The sequence below is a fragment of the Sinocyclocheilus anshuiensis genome, unplaced genomic scaffold, assembly GCF_001515605.1.
Source record: "Sinocyclocheilus anshuiensis isolate Anshui unplaced genomic scaffold, SAMN03320099.WGS_v1.1 scaffold850, whole genome shotgun sequence".
In the NCBI taxonomy this organism is placed as follows: Eukaryota; Metazoa; Chordata; class Actinopteri; order Cypriniformes; family Cyprinidae; genus Sinocyclocheilus; species Sinocyclocheilus anshuiensis.
Window position 1 is genome coordinate 1,992,046 of NW_015537937.1, and position 17,875 is coordinate 2,009,920.

The window sequence follows — 17,875 nt, forward strand, 5'->3', positions numbered from 1 at the left end:
TTTTTTTAAACCTTAAAAGTAACTTAATTAGCTATGGAAACAGTAAGTGAACGTTTCATGTCATTTCATAATGTTGTGAATAACAAATGACACAATGAATTGGAATATTTCAGAATGCACCATAATTGGTCTTTCCCATTTCGGAAAGTTAGCTTGGAAGCCATTTCGGAATGGTTGCAGTGGAAAATGCAAAAACCATTATTCCACTTGTGTGTTAAAATACAGTTTTATAGCATGTGATGTTATTTAGAAGATGATTATGTTTGTTTTTATGTACATCGTTAACTCAGGCTATTGGAAATACAAGGTATTTGGAGTGTAGGGATATTGGTCATACAAAGTTCACATGCCCACACAAGGCCTAGGCAGATGGGGGCGTGGGGTTCAATACTGCTTGAATCCAATGCTGACTTAAGTCTTCTGCGACCCAAAGCACCTCGTGCATCCTGGGTAATTAAGTTGCAGCTATGAAGAGAGTGCAAGAGCTTTCTGAGGAACAGTTTTCATTATACTATCTTCTCCCCCCCCAAATGCAAGAGGCAGAGCCTCAATAACACTCAACCGCTGAATATATAGTTGCATTAATGTGTGTGAATGGTGATACTAGTGCAGGTTTCATTTGGCTTTATAGTGTCACTAATGTTATTTTTTTCTGTCTAACAAATGCTTTTTTCTCTCTTATTGTAGATGTGGACCTGTCGATATGCAAGCACGCTGGGCCATCATGTTGTACGCGAAGAATGGAAGAAAGCTACAGAGCAGCAGTCCTGAGAGACACCACCCAGAACATCAGATCATACAGCTTTGAGCTGAAATATCTCATTTCTGCACATGCCGCCGCCTTTCAGGGTACACAGATGCATGCATGGATGGGAGATTAGATAAATGGTAGAGGGATGAATGGATAAGTGAAATGAATGGATGGATAGTTAGAGTAATGGACTGATGGATCTAGGGATGAATTTATATGGATAAAGCAACATAAGCTCATTGGAAAGACTGCCTCGGCCTACATTTTTGCAGAAGTGTTCCTATACATACAATTCACTACAGTTTACAGCTGAAATGACCACTAGTATCAGTAAAACTCCAGCTAATTTGTTTTGTTTTCACACAAATTCTGACTAAGGAGCCGGTTATTTGTTAATAAAGAACTTTTCACATGGTTCCTTGCACAATACTATGCTATGACCTATTAACATGATTTGTAAACTAATATATTTTGACATTTGCTTTGTCTTTTTTCTAATGTAGTAAACTTGCTCGGGAGCTCACCTGGTACAGCACTGCACTTGCAGTGCAGAGTGCTCTAGTTCAAGTCCCATAAAACACTAGTCATTATAAAAGAGCGCAGAAAACTTGGAAAAAAAGATAAAAAGTATGATCACTTCAGTATATGCATTTGCTTTTTTTAACACTATTGGTTAGGGTTAGAGTAGATGGTAGTAAAGCTATATTCTCCAATGATGGATGGAGAAATGGATGGAGAGATGGCAAATTTGCGGGTTGGCTATTTCTGTGTACCTGTCTTTGTTGCCCGTAGTTTGACTTGTTTAATTGGTAGAAATGGCATAATGTTTTTTTTCCCAATGTGGTTTGGCACTGTGATTGGTAGAGCTGCTTTAGAGCTTCATCTTTGGCGCTGATTGCAAGTGAACAGGAAGCCTCTTCTCATCGTCTTGATTAAAGCCCCAGATGTGTTTTTTAGGAAAGTATGAACTAGCTGCTAACATTCAGAAGCATAATATAGTCTTAATTATATTATATTATGCTCTATGAAGTCTAGTTATATGAGGTTTGGTTGGATTTTACTGCATTAATTCTTTAGAAGGGGAATTTAGAGTACTTGCCCACACTCTCACGAGTGTCGAACCCAGTGGCCAAACCATAGTCGGCAGTGGAGCTTCAAAGAATCTCAGTCGTATGCAGCCTTGTGTGTGTTTTGGAAGAGAGCACCGGTTGTTATTAAGGTCTTCTGTCAGTTCATTCATGAGTATCAAGCCTTGGTGTGAATGAATGAGCTCTCACATACACTATTTCAGTCCTGCGCTCACGGTACGCTAATTTTAACACGATCTGCTGACACAGAAATGGCCACATACTCCCACACGTACTGCATCTTACAAGGGGGGTTCAAACCACATACATAGTTTTCAGTTATACTCTTCAATCATGCCTTTGTCTTTCCAAGCTCGTTTTCTTTTGGCATCCACAAGACAGCACAGCTTGTTCATTGCATTCCAGTAAAGTGTTTCTAACGTTTGTGTCTTGGATGCAGAGATATGCGCAGAATGTTTCGCCGTCGACAGGTCACATGCAGTAATCAGGAATGTTCAAACAATAGAGCTGATTGCCTTTTACGGATGCTGATGTGTGTGTGGTGTCTGTGTTTGAAAGAGTGGTGAAATCTATAGTCTTTGTGGTGAGTTCTCAACCATTGTTCTTGAGGTTAGTGAGGATGGTTGTTTGTGCCTAATATATAGTAAATATTAGTACATAGATATTTAGGACTTTTCAGGTACTCTATGGAGGATTTGTTGTTTAATTTTTTGCTTCGAAATGACTCATTAGTGTTCTTCCCTTATCCTGATATGTGGTTTTAGAGGTGTCAGGTTTAATATGGTGGGAAATCCATACGTTCCATATGGACAGGGACTTTAAATTGGACTCAGATCTCTGTAATATAAAATAGCTAAACTATTTGAGAGAAGATCTATATATATATATAATATTTAGTATGTATGTGTGTGTATAGAATTTTTAAAAATAGTTTATTATATATTTTTAATGTTTATTATTATTACCTCTAAGACACAAATATATTACTATTATAATAAAAATGTACTGTAAAAAATTTATAATAAGTATAATAATTATTTACTATTGAAGTAAGTGTTAATTTACTTTATGCTATAGTAGAGTACTTATGTCTACATTTCTTCACTTGCAAGAGTTAAACCCTCAAGCTTTTATTTTGGCACAAAACTGCAGGAAGACCTTTAAGTTTAGGTGACAACAAGTTTACAAATGCTACTCGCTACAAATCTAGTAAAATGCTATTAACTTCTGTCCACAAAAAATGCTGGAAATTGTGCGAATGTGGAAAATAAAGCATTGCACACATTGCATTCCCAAATGTATGTTAAACGCATCCTTATGTTGTTTCAATGCTCTAGAACGTTCTTTCTTCTTTATAAGCAGATAATTAAAAAAAATGTCTTGGTTGTTTTTGTAGGTAAATGCGGTGGATGAGTAGATGACAAAATGTTCATTTTTGGGTGAAATATCCCTTTAGGAACAAAGTATTGTATGTAACATATCTGTAGTAATTGTGAGAATTTGTTTCTGTAAACAATACAAGAGATTGTGAGAGTCAAGTGTCTGTTTTGCTGTCGCCATCATAGATTAATAATTACCCTGAGGCATACAGACATCATATCGGATTACAGACTTAATGTAAAACTTAATTAGCATGATGATTTGAGGTTTTCCATCATTAATATAAGAGTATTGTTAGAAGACATGTGTGTTTGTTTGGGTTTCTGTCGCTGTGTGTGTGAATCTGTCTCTTCTCATTTGTGTGGGTTCTTGTCTCAGGAAGTTCAGTAGACAGTTGATTCTAATTGTCTAGCTTCATCATGAGAGTGGGTGTGTTTGTTGTATATTAATAAAGGATTTAAGGAGTTATTAAGAATAGTTTGTGCTCTCTGTGATCATCTGAGACTAAGAAAGGAATCACAGGATTAAAGAGACATTGGAAAGGGGATGTGGAGTCGCAGTCGGTGAGAAAATGAGTTTAATAGACAGGCTTTGTTTGGAATGTTTGTTAAAAGATCCTGTCTTTGTTTTATTTCTTTCTGCTGAGCTCGGTTGGATTCAGAGGCGTTAGGAATCAAATGCTAGTGTATAGCTATCAGTACATACTATATGCACCTTTGTCAGAGTAAATGTCATGTTTAATCTGATGCTAATGAAAATTAGGCTGTAGTAAATAGTATGTGTGATTATGTATGTTGTACAGTTTTAATATTTTTACATGCACACACATATTATTTTATGCAGTGCACTTCATACTGTGTATTTCATTTAAAAAAAAAAAACAGTTATTTTGCTTCTTTATTTAACATCTGGCAGTATGATTAAATGCCAAGTAACAATTTTTAAGAAATTCACATAGTTTATCTTGCTTTTGCTCTTTTTGTCATATGGAAATGACAGGTGAAGTCTAGCGCATTGCATTGTGGGATACAGAATTTCACACAGTGTACTCTGCTTTTAAACTGCATATTTTGTCAAACTTAGTAGGTCATTTCAGCGTGTGACAGTATATGATATATAGCCAATGATAGGGAAACAATGAAGTAAAGGCAGACCCAGGAGCAGCAGTCAGGCCTCTCTGTCTCCTCACTGGGGTTCATAATGACAGTGACTAATTCTCTTTCTCCCCATGTGTAAGTGCACGAGTGGGTGTTTCTATGTCATTATGTCCTCCATTTTCCCTCTGAGATTTGAAGAGGTGCAAAATAACAGATGGATGTTGCGTAAAGACTTTAGATAAAGGAGAGGAGAGACAAGACGAGAGGAGAACCCAGATGTTTATACAGTTCAGGAATGAAAATCAATGCATGTTAAATTTAGTGGCGCTTTCCACAAGTAAGGTACAAAATAGAGCCCGCAACTCTTGAATTGCAATTACCTGTAAGTCTGAAGTATTTTTTGTTTCTTTGTTAACAAATTGTCAGTGAAAGAAGGTGAAAGCCTAACATTTCCCTGTCTGCCTGTGCTGGTAGATGCTGTAGCCTAACTACACCATCTGGCTGCACAAAGCATGTCTGTTGACAACTGTTCAAAATTTGCGTAACAGTTTTAAATAAGATTCAATTGATTAACATGATTTACTTGTTCATTAAATATAGCTACATGCTTTTGTTTTTAGCATTAGCATTTAGCATTGTGCTATGCCAGCTGTTGATTTTAACTGAAATGAAGATAAGATTAAGTGACTTAAGTGACGTGACATGTGGCCAAGTATGGTGACCCATACTTGGAATTAGTGCTCTGCATTTAATTTAATTTAAATGAATTATTATTTGAATAATTTTTAAGAAGTTGTCATAACTCAAAAAGATTGATGTAAAAGGTTGTTCTTTTTTTGACCCAAGACATTATTTTTTTTTTGGAGTTTTCACAGCAAAAATCATGGGATCTGGGCCTCCAGTGCTTTAAAAAAATTTCATAGGACACTAAAGTGTACCGTATACATGGAAAGTGCCAGTAAAAACCTCATTACTCCTCAGCAGTGACAGCAGACGCCTTTTTGGCGGTGTCATGTCAGTTGTGCTGTGGGGAAACCCTTCTCACTCGCTCATTCTCCTTCAGTCTTTCGTTCTGTCTGGCATTCATTCTCTTGTTCCCATTGTTATTATTCGTCTTTCCCTTGTCTTCATCAACGATCGCATGACTCTTAAAGTCTCAGAGGAATCCCCCTCCTCTTATACGTCCTCCTCCCACAGATCATTTGGCCTTTTTGGAAGGTAGATTTATCCATTGACTAATTGAGCTTGCCATGTTACTTCCTTAGCTGGCCCTGGACCACAACTTGTGTCCCCTAAAGAGAAAAATAAAAAGGATTGAGAATGAGAGAGACAGTTTGGCCTGAACGGACACACTGACCCAAACCCAACGCCTGATGTCAGCCGTGGGCTTGGGACAGGAAGTGATGCTCATTCCGTACCTTTGAGCAAATCTAGTGGCTTCAGCCTCACACGCAGTGCACCTGCTATGTCATTCCCATGGTAACAGTGGAATGGAGGATTCTAAACATCCCATCAGGCCCCTGCTGACCAGCTGTCGTGAGATGGACGCTGGTGTTCAGGGAATGGTGCTGGCCTGTTATTTGCCGTACAGGACAGAATGAACGCTTTTGTTGTTTAACAGAGGTTAGAGAAAGATTTAGAGTGACCTGCGGGGTGCGGTCTGCCCTCCCCTAAAGAAGGCATGCTGAGCACTTCAGTGAGGGGAAAAATAAAATTAATTTTCTCTGTAAATGTCTAACATTTGCATAAGATGATGAGAGAGCAATTACGTGGGGCAGTAAACCAAAACAAGCGAGTTATACTTTCTATAGAAGTGAAAAGGACTCAAAATCTATGGTATAACTATGGTATAATTTATGGACATTAGCTGGTCCAATCTGGACTAACACGTGGTGGACCTGCTTTTGATTTGGTAGACTTTCATGCTAAAGCTAGTTAGAGGTAGTAGACCACCTGAAACCAGAAAAGGCTACCATATTCCAAAAACCAGCTGGTCAATCCACTTATATGGCCTTTTCCAGAAGTAGAAGCCATGCTAGATACGAGAACAATTGTGTGAGGCAATCAACCCCCCAAAACAAATGAATTAAACTTTCTATGGAAGTGAAAATGGCTCAAAAATCTATGGTTTAACATAGATTCTAGCTTATTATTTATGGACATTAGCTGGTCTAGTTTGGACTAACAAGTGGTGGACCTGCTTTTGATTTGGTAGACTTTCATGGTAAGGCTAGTTAGAGGTAGTAGGCCACCAGGAACCAGAAAAGGCTGCCATATTCCAAAAACCAGATGGTCAATCCACTTATATGGCTTTTTCCAGAAGTAGAAGCCATGCTAGAAATGAGAACAATTGTGTGAGGCAAACAACCCTTGAAAACAAGTGAATTCAATTTTCTATGGAAGTGAAACGGACTCAAAAACTAGTTTAAAATGGTAGTTAATTGGCTTCAAATAGATTCGAACTTGTTTATGGACATTAGCTGGTCCAATCATGTCTGGGTGATCGATCAACTGGACTACCAGGCGATGGGCCTGCTTTTGATTTTGTAGTCTCATGATAAAGCTAGTAGACCGACCACCTTGGAGCAGACAAAAGTTGGTCCATCCACTTATATGACTTTTTCCAGAAGGAAAAGTCATCCTAGAAAATCACAATTAGAACCTTCTGGTGGTAGATAGTTGTAAATGGTTTCGCTTGTGAAAGCTGGTCATTAAGCTGGTTTATTAGGTTGATCAGCTGGAGTCGTTGTTCTAAAATGATGAAAATTGGAAATAAATACATTTTTACTTTACCATTCAAAGGTTTGAGGTTAGTTTATATTTTCTGAAGAATGTGTGAGTGGCTTACAAGATGCTAGGGTGTTGGTTGCCTGTGCAATTCCTATGGTGTTCTGGCTGTTTATTTGGGTGTTACAAGGTCGTTGTGTATTGAAACATGAGTTGTGCACCAAAATTTAACACTCAGATTACTAATTCCAAGTATGACTAAGAGTAATGTTGGTGCTTACTTTAACAAACACCACTAATGAGAGATGTTTAAAAGGAAAATAATGACAGGAAATAGGAGTACAAGTAGTGTGTAGGCCAGGGGGCGTCTGAGGAGAAAGGGAGTGGTATCATCTCAAGAGTGTCATTGTGGCTGCTTTCACACGGCTTTTAGGTTGGCGTCTAGCTGCTTCATGTCTCATTATTCACTTCATTACCTCAGACTGAAACGGACAACTGAACACACGATCCAAACCCAATCATGGCTCAAACTCTCCACCCTCTCTCTTTTTCTCTTCCAACATCATTAGGTTGTCCTAATACTGGGAGGGAGAGACAGAGAAGGGATGGTGTTTTGATTTCCTGTTGTTCAGTCTTTCCTACAGCATGGTGAAGCGTTCATGAGAACGACCTGCCAGCAATCATCACAGAACATGTTTGAGATGTCTGCACAGCTGGAACTAGAAGAAAGTGTTCAGCTGGAAAGGGACAAGCGTTTTTTATTTTGGAATTAAGGGATCATCAGTCCTCGTTACTTTAGCGTTTCTGCCCTCAGTTGAGTCTTTCACTTTTTCCAACTGTTCAATCTGATATGTACTCAAAACCTGACCAGACTTTTCCCAGGGTTTTAAGCACAGTGAAATTCTTTGATTATTGTCAGTCAGTATTTAGGGCTATTATTAAACAGTAATATAAATACATTAAGTTTTAGTAACAGACCGTAAATAATTGAATAGACATGACAAAAGATGGCATTCATTTTTAATGTATTGTGTTAATCTGTCACTGACCTACGGTCCACAGCGATCCATTTTACAATCAAATGTGTCTGATGTGGGTTAAAAACCTAGCATTTGCATTTCAAGCTTGAAGATTTTTAAAGACACACATGTGTACATGACATGTAGTTTTCCAGAAACAGCAGTTCACCACATTGCTGCTGGACTGCAGAGACTCTTGCTCAATCAAGGCCAGTCCAGAAGTGAATGGTTATTGAGATGTTTAGATCAGCACAGTGATCGGCAGGCTCACTTTTAACCAGATCCTTCAGAGAGCTCTGTGTTTTCACATGCGCACGCACACACTGCATCCGGCATCTCAGGAATTGTTTGTCTTAGTTGGCTTTGGATATAACGGGGAAGCCATTTTAATTGCGATCTGATGAGAGAGACATTGGTGAAACGTTCTTCTGCACTCTCCACCTGTTTCCCTTCTGACAGCAAAGACGCTGCCAAGGGGAGGGGGTGGGGTGTCTGCAGCAGTTCTGGACAGGTGCTTGCGTCTAGTTTTTCTCCTGATGTGTAGCATTAAGTGCTGTTGATTTAACCTTCTGTACTCGCATATGTTTGTTTACAGAGCATTTTTGGGTTCAGATTTGAGCAGATTGAATAACTAATTTCAATATGGTGCAGAAGAATACAGTTGGCTACTTTTATTGAGAGCAGATATATGTTAAATTATAAACACAGTGAAAAACAATATTGGAATAGCATAGTGAAATGGTATAAAATAATAATAATAAAAAAACATTAAAACACACACACACACACACGCACACACACGTTGGGTTTCCATGTTTTATGGGGACATTCCATAGGCATAATAGTTTATACACTGTACAAACTGTATTTTCTATCCCCTTATCCTAACCTACACCTAAACCAACCCCTCACAAAAAACGTTCTGCATTTTTAAAGGTCTAAAAAACTTCATTCTGTATGGTTTATCTGTATGGTTTATAAGCTTGTTTTCTCATGGGGACCAAAAAATGTCCCAACAAGGATTTTGGATTTTGCCATCTTTGTAGGGACATCTTGTCCCCATAAGGTAGGGTGTACCTGAACCACACACACACACACACACACACATACACATACATTTCTTAAATTTCTTTGAACAGAAATTTAGAACATTTGAAATGGCAGTAAATCTTTTGTACATTATAAATGACTCTACAGTCAGTTTTAATCAATTGAATTAATCTTTTCTAAATAAACTTGTCAATTTCTTAAAAAAAAATCATAGTGATGCCAAACTTTTGTATGGTAGTCATGTTTATTCATTTAGTACATGCTTTTATCCAAAGTGACTTAAATTAGGAACACAACAAGCCAATATGATAGTCTTTCTTTTGTAAATGTTGTGATTGGTTACAGTTGGTTGCAATATGATTTGTCATAAAATTGGAAAGGAATGGAGATGACAAAACAAGAAATGGGATTAGAAATGTCTGGACTGAAACTCACATCTGTGTGTGTGTGTTAACACTTAAGCACTAGTCCAACAAGACAGCTTCTTTTGTAGGCTACACCTTTGATTACCGTAATAGCAATGTGTATCTACACTCGCAGCAACAAATCCAATTGCGGTTTTTGTATCAGTGCAAAGCAGACACGTTAGATTTATTTCTCCCTCTTGTTAAAGATTTTCTCTCTCCGTTTCTTTGTAACTTTTTCAGTCTCATTGCTCTCCGTTCTTCAGCTTCTCATGCAAAAGTTGCACATGGTAAAGTGACGTGTTTTCTCATCACAGCTGTTTTAGTCAGAGGACCGGGACGTATGTATTGTCTCTAATTAAAGTGGGATTTTATTGCCCCCCTACAGAGGTGATGAACTCATATCTGCGTCTGACCCATATGAAACACGAGCCCTTGGCTGGATTACGGGGCTTTCTGGGGTGGAAGATGATCGACAGATGATGGACTTTTGAACGCTCTGAATGATGACCGCGGTCACTGAGCAATGCAGCATGGCCTTGTATGTAGGGTCTTGGCTGTGACAAAAGTGGGTCACTGTTGGTTATCAGGTTTTACAGGGTTTTACAATTGAATCCAGTTAAAATTGTGTTAGTTTATAATTTCAATATGTTTATTGGAAAACAACATCCACCGCTGTGGGTTGCGTGACATCATGGAACGTTTAACTATCCCGACACCACCTTAAAAGTCTTTTGTGTCTTATCTTTCCACCATTGTTTGTTCAGTTTTACTCATCAAGCGGAATCTCTTCGCCAGCAGACCGTGCATTTAGGAAATGAGTCTTGGTCATTAAGTGGATTAGTCATCTCTAAAAGCCTTTTGTAGACCCTCTTAAGAAACTATATAACATCCAATTACATGGCTGTAAATCTGGACCCCATCTTGGCTCACTGGCATCGCTGCAACACTGCAACACAGTAACGTACAGAGCGTTGCTTTCCTCTGGAGCCTAGTGACAGGGATTAATCTGCCCATCGTAAACCTTTATTTCTTTCTGCTGAGCTCATTTGGATTCAGACATGGAATTGACCAATCAGAATTGGTTTGAAATGGAATACTAGTGCACTGCGTAGTATATTGTGCGGTATAGTTGATGTTGTGGGACTGTTTAAAAAATAGTATGTGTTAACTGTAGTTTGCTATTTTTGTCACTTTGATATTAAATGAATTTAAATGTGCATTTAAACTACTAATAAAGTATCAAGAGGTGGATTCACACACTGTGCATTTGTAAAAGGTTGAATTTTGCTGAGCTTTGTTGAATCGCTAATGCTCCGAGTTGGTAATGTCACCTCAAATCACCACCTCTCAATGAAAATTAGCAATTGTTTTCCAAACAGCATGCAATTCAGAGTGGTGCCATTTGTCATCTTGGAAACAAATATGATTATTTTGGATATTTAATCATAAAATTTTCACATATTTTAGATATTTAATCACAAAAATGGTTTAAAAACAACTTTTCTTTCAGCAGCTGATCAAATAATGTGTTGAGAAAGACATGATAAAAATTGTGGCTGATGTTCAATCCTTCAATGTCTGCTTATTAAACAAATTTGGGATTTTTACATAAAGTGAAACAATTTGGTCACTCAAATGACTTTTTTGTGAGATCTGACAGGGCTTCATATTACTTCTGGTTCATTTTTCAGATTGTAAGTTGAAGATCAGGTTGATTGCATTCCAGTGTATTATACAGCAGTGCGGGTTATATATATTTTATTTTCCAAAAAAGTAGCCAAATGCAATGAGTAATCTTTTTCTCTGTTCTTTTTTCCCTCTGGAACCAACTTATTTTGGTTATCCGGGTGTCATATGCATGCAGAAATTTTTATACTATGCGGTTTATATTAAAATATTATGATTAGTGTGGTGGCATTCTGAACATACCCAGAGCCTTAATCTTAGGTCAGACCAAAAGAAAGAATCACTAATATGTTTTTGTGCTTTATGAAACAAACAAGCCATTTAAAGCTTTTCAATTTACCCAGTAATAGATCTGACAAATCAGATGAACAATGTCTAGCGGTTCTGCTCTAATGGTGAAGCACTAATGGAGCAACAAATGGTTTCAAATAGCTTTTTTCCTCAGCTGTCAGACCACTGTTGGTTACTGTACAGGACTTTAAGTTTCCTGCGTGTCTGAGCAGTGTCAGCCTTTCTGGGGGTTTCTCCTGGGTGATCTCCTCTCTCTCCTTCTCTGTTTTTTGTCTTATGTTTAAATGCCATTTTCCAACATGCAGCTCCATATGGATCATCCCCGATTGTCCTGGAATTAGTGTTTAATTCCATCTAAAATCAGCAGAATCGTGCATTGTGTAAGCTTGTCTTCAGATGTACACAAACACTTAGAGATATTAACTTTTGTATACACATGAAAGAAAATCCTACAGAAATTTGCTGGCAGAGATGGCCGGCAACAGTTTGGCCAATTTCTGTGGCCTGAGGCCTCAAAGCCAAACAAATTTACCTCTTTCAACTCTCGGTCTCTTTCTCCGTCTGCTTGTCTCTCTCTATGCCACTTCTGGCGTTTTTACAGAGCGTTCGTGGCATGAGGCTGCCCTCTGAAATGCTGTAACTTTACACTGGCACATTCTGCTTGTGGTTTGCTGCTCTCATTCCAACCATCTCGCCTATATGGGCGCACACACACGCATGCACGCACATTACGGTTTATATGCAGACACGAACACACAGCGGGACATGGCAAGTGGCCTTTCCATTCCTTACTTTCTCCTTCTACAATACTCTTGCTCCTGTTGGTCTTAGTGGCCTAGTGGTTCGCATGTGTTCTGACACATCAGGCTATGGTGCTCTCGATCTCTCTAGCTAAATGTTTGTTTGTTTTTACATCGTTAATGGATGAGTCCTGTTATAGCAGTAATTTAAAATCACATTTTAAATGCTCAAGATGCTTGTCAGGCCCCCAGGTTCTTCTGATTGTCTTAGTTTTAAAACTGAGGTGGATGTGTAACAAAAGTTTAACTTTGTACCATGGCACCTTCATAATGTAATACTCATGCCACAAGGTTCTGAAACTGCAAGACATGATGCAAAAATAAAAAGGGCTGTATGATGCATATGTACATAGACCAACAATGAAAAAAAAAGTGCAGCCAGAATGCAAAAACACATCCTGTGCAAACGCCCCCTTATGGGGGGCAGCGTGTTCAGCCACAGCTGTTGTGATTGGCAGAGTTTAGTTGTTGTCCTGGTCCATTGTGACGGCACTGATGGAAGCCGCCGCAGCTTATGGAGTGAAATGGAGAGCTCTGCTTCTCTGTGTGTGTGTGTGTGTGTGTGTGTGTGTATGTACGTACGTCTGTATGTGTGTTGACTGGTCTCCGTTTCGGTCCAGTTGCCGCTGTTCCTCCATCCCCTAACATGCCTTCAGTCTGACATCAGTGGCCTTAGAGAGAACGGCACCCTGGGTACAGCCTGTGTGTGTGTGTGTGTGTGTGTGTGTGTGTGTGTGTGTGTGCATATAAGGGCTGTATGATGCATATGTACATAGACCAACAATGAAAAAAAAAGTGCAGCCAGAATGCAAAAACACATCCTGTGCAAACGCCCCCTTATGGGGGGCAGCGTGTTCAGCCACAGCTGTTGTGATTGGCAGAGTTTAGTTGTTGTCCTGGTCCATTGTGACGGCACTGATGGAAGCCGCCGCAGCTTATGGAGTGAAATGGAGAGCTCTGCTTCTCTGTGTGTGTGTGTGTGTGTGTGTGTGTGTATGTACGTACGTCTGTATGTGTGTTGACTGGTCTCCGTTTCGGTCCAGTTGCCGCTGTTCCTCCATCCCCTAACATGCCTTCAGTCTGACATCAGTGGCCTTAGAGAGAACGGCACCCTGGGTACAGCCTGTGTGTGTGTGTGTGTGTGGTCATGCTCGACTACAGCGCAGCTGAATAGACAGGCTGCCCCGCATTAACAAACCACTGACCAAACACAAGTTTTAGACACGTGTGTGTGTGTATGTGTTTGTGTGTCTATGTGTGTGTGTGAGAGAAAGGGCGACAGAAAAACCACAGAATAGAGCCACAGACACACCGCACTGACTCCTTTTGTCTCTTTTGTTTGTCCTTCCCGTAACTCAGAAGTTTTGTGACTGGTTTTAAAGGATTAGCTCTGCTAAAAATCAACATTGTTGTAATTTACTCGCCCTCATGTTGTTTTAAATCTGGAAAAGGGTCTTTATAGACTTTATTTTGTGGAAAAGAAAGCTAGACAGGATGTTAATGCTGCTCTTTTCTAATTTAATGACAGAGAAATGGCAAAAGTAGTCTATACAACTTGTGTGCTGTATACCAAGTTTTCTAAAGCTACGATAGCCTTGTGTGAGGAACAGAATAAAATTAAAGTTATTATTGAGTGAAACCTTGACTGACAGCTGTGGTCACCATTCACTTTCATGTATGAAAAAAGAGAAGTTTAGCTTTGGACATTCTGCTATAGATATCTGTTTATGTTCAAAAACAAAAGGGTGAACATTTTTTTGGATGAACTATCCTTTTAATAAGAAAAGCCATTTGTTGGTTGGTTTCTCTGAAAAGTGTTGACATTGATTTCATTCGCAAACAGATCAGGGTTTTTGAACATCTCTAAAGTGAATGAATCATATTTCCATAACCAAACTTCTATTTTTGGTTCATTGAAGTTTTTAGAGAGAAAAAAAATATCAATTAGGTGTGTCCATCCAAATACTTTGCTGGGTGCAGGTTCTGGACTTTTTTTTTTTTGCCTGATGAAAAGTCATTGGTCAATGACACTTTTTAAAAATAAAGTTTGGAGCTTTAATTTCAGTGTGGAGATATCCATGTTTCTTGATGCTTACCACAGAAGTCTTTCCCTTGCATCTGTTTTCCTGCACATGAGACATTAATAAAAATAATTTATGTAGGCTGCTATTGTTGTCTCTTTTTCTATAACTTGATTAAAGTCAAGCCCAGCAGCACACAAAGTGGAAAAAATGAGAGGTCACTTTTGTTGTAATTTGTGGGGAAACGCTTGTGATACTTAGTCAGCATGAAATGAAAATTCACACTATCTATTTTCTAAATGCATGTTATAGGTCTTATTGCAAACATTCATGCATACATTTCATTTCCTTTTTTTGACTGCATAACATTTAATCAAAGTGACATATGCAGGACTTCTCCAATCATTTAATTGCTTAAACCCTGCCCTTGGCAAGACTGCATTCATCTGCCTCCACTTTTAAGTGCTATGCCAGCATCTCAATATCCAATCAACAACTGAATACAGAAGAAAAGATCTGTCACTACTTTTGTTGCACTGCAAATTTAAACGAGTGGTTAAAAAATTAAAAGCTCAACCAATAGCATGACTCTGGGGCGGAGCTTTTTGTTTGTCTGACCAATGGCTAGTAGCTTAGAAACTACACACTTCACTTTCAAAGATGTTAGACAAATAAGATACTGTCTGGTTCAGCTCAGCTACCAAATCTGACCTCCGAAGACTTCAGAGGGTAGTCCGGACTGCTGAGCGAATCATTGGTACAACCCTTCCTTCTCTCCAAGAACTGTACTACTAATTTTTCTTATATATATATACATTGATTTAAAGCTCAGATTCTTTCTCTTTTTCTCTTTCAGATACGTTCCAGTCTCTAATCACCTTCTCTCACAATCACCTGACCTCTTTGTTCGAGACCACATACTCTTCTCTCATGTCATCCATCTCCCCTCACATCGTCTGCCTCTTCACGGACCTTTCTCGCTTCCTCCAGGGCACCGGCAACGTCTCCGTTGAAGCTGCCGTCCACTGTTTTTTCGACAGTCTCTTCCCATTAGTCCACACACATATTGTCAATCCTGGCTTGGCTGGGAGCATCGGCGAGGACTCTTCTGATGTAAACCAGCTCGGCGACTGTCTCCGCATGACAAGGCAGGACGTTAACCCCTTTGGGCCACACCCAAAGGCAATGGCAGATACGCTTGCGAGTGCGTTGCGGGCAGGCCGGGTGCTCAGCCTGGCGCTTGGCGTGGGGTTGGAAGTGATGAACATTACAGATACGGCAGAGTTGTCCAAGGAATGCAGTCACGCTTTGGTGCGCATGCATTACTGCTCTCATTGCCGTGGACTCACCCTGATCCGGGCGTGCAGTGGCTACTGCCTCAACGTCATGCGCGGGTGCCTGGCCAGCCTCTCGGAGCTCCACAACCCCTGGAGACAGTACGTCAACGTGCTGCAGGATCTCACGCACATCGTCACCGGAGCGCACAACCTGGAGCTCGCCTTGCTGGGGATCAGAGGTCAGGTTGAGGAGGCCATACTCTATGCTCAGCTCCATGGGCCCAGGCTAACTGCTACGGTGGGTGTCAGCATTATTGTGTGCTGTTAGTAGTGGTTGACCGGGTTTTTTATAGGTCAATGCAGATACCAATATCTTAGAGAGCAGAGTGGGTGATATAAAGCTGATATAGGTCTGTACATTTATCACTGACACCCATAGTACACATGCTCTAAGCTTTGAACTGTAAGCCCATTTATCACAGACTCAGTCAAACTCACTTTTATCCACACTTCAAACGCCACTTCATGGGATGGGAAAGACCCAGCCAATGTGAACCCAAGTCACTTTATTTTGAAAAACTTTTAAATGTGACACTCCATTAGAATACTGGCATTATACTGTCTGCTAGTGTGTTTACATAATTCTTAAGCTGTTAAAAAGTGGCTCGCTTAAAGGGCAGAATGTGATTGGTTAACTTTTGACTGATCTGTTCAGCTCACAGGATCGTGTTAATGGTTTGAGTGTTTGGATTTGTTTGAAATGGAATAGTACTGCACTACTTTATACACTCTATGCTGCCTACATGAAACAGTATAAATAATGAAGAGATATACAATAGAATGCTACTTTTTTTGTCACATGACCTAATTTGTTTAATTCAGCGGTACAGTATATGAATTTTTAATCTTTAGACAGTCCAATCAAATATTTCAAGAAAGAAATGTAAAAATGTATACTGAAATGTAAACCGGTATACTGTTTATTGTTTTTGTACAAACACGATACTTTTTTTCAGTGTCTTTACTGTCACTTTTGATCAATTTAATTGATCAAAAAAAATTGTATACATTTTTGCCTCCTTAGAAGTATTTATTTTTATCTTGCTGACCCCAAACTTTCAAATAGTAACGTACATAAAGCAATTCTGTGGTCTTTCTGAATAGATTCTTTCAGCCAGTAAAACAGCTTTTGGGGTCCAGATTCTGTGGAGGAATAGAATCCTGCATAAAACGATGGAAAAGGTTTGGAGATTGTTTCTGGCAGGCGATTTCTGTTTTCCTCTGCTGCTGTGTGTACATCTCCACTGTTTTCTTTACACTCAGCAAAGAGTTTAAGAGAAAATAGTGAGCCTGAAACCCACAGGACTGCCATCCTGATAACAGACTACATTACCCACAACCCCTTGCTTGTACTATCTCCCATTGTTTTATCTCCCGATAAAGTTGTATTCAGTTCTGTTAAAATAACGCACAATAATTTTCCGCCTCTCTCATTTTTGTATTCTCCTTCCAAAGATCATAAACCATAGTCTTCTCCATTCTCTGCAAATGTGTGTGTGTAGCCGGGATGTTATTAGAGGAATTATAGCAATGGTTTGATTTTCACTGGGTTACTTTCTCCTAAACGGATTGCGGTTGGCATGCCGTCCCATCATGTGTGCTGCCTGAGAGGGCATGCTGCGTGTGTGTGTGTTTTCTGGGATCAGGTTTTAGAGGTCTGTCGAGACACTGTGGGTGCTGACAGCGCTGGCTGCCCTCATGCATGTCTGAAAGACTTCTATTGACCAGCACTGTACGACTGGGACGAAGAGAGAGAGAGAGTAAATCGAGAGGTTTTTAAACGCGGACTGGGCTATCTTTTTACATCTCTGTGGTCTTGGTGTGTATGCGTGAGTGTGGTTTTAAATCCCTGTAGGTCAGGTGTCATACACATGTACCATTGGGTTTAGGTGATGCTGGGTTGTGATACCAGCTGAACTCGGGTAATGTGTGTGTGTGTGTGTGTGTCTTGCATGCAATGCACATTCCTTTCATTGTCTTTTTAAATTATGGACTGTCAGTGCTGGTTATACAATTAGAGAGCGCAAACTTCCTCCATTGTTTCTTTCTTCCCTTTTTTGGGTATAAAGGGCCTTGTGTGCTTATTTTGGCCAAAATCTGCCCACTTAGACAGCAAGGGGCCGTATGAGTGACATCTACAGTGACCAAACACGCAATATGCATTTATTACTTGACGTTTAAAAGAGGGTAAATCTGAAATTGGATATAACCTTAAGACCTA

At 39.5% G+C, this 17,875-nt stretch overlaps 1 protein-coding gene across 3 annotated transcripts in view; it reads left to right on the top strand.

The window, feature by feature from the left end:
• gpc5c (glypican 5c) overlaps positions 1–17,875 on the top strand; it is a 131,606-nt gene that overhangs the window by 23,999 nt on the left and 89,732 nt on the right. For 2 of the 3 annotated variants that reach the window (XM_016449310.1, XM_016449318.1), the window contains exons 1-2: positions 691–849; positions 15,174–15,892. In XM_016449310.1, coding sequence (XP_016304796.1) covers positions 741–849; positions 15,174–15,892 — 828 coding nt within the window. In that variant the 5' untranslated portion in view covers positions 691–740. Of the gene's footprint in view, positions 1–690; positions 850–15,173; positions 15,893–17,875 lie in introns of those variants that run through there. The other variant, XM_016449325.1, reaches the window with a different exon arrangement.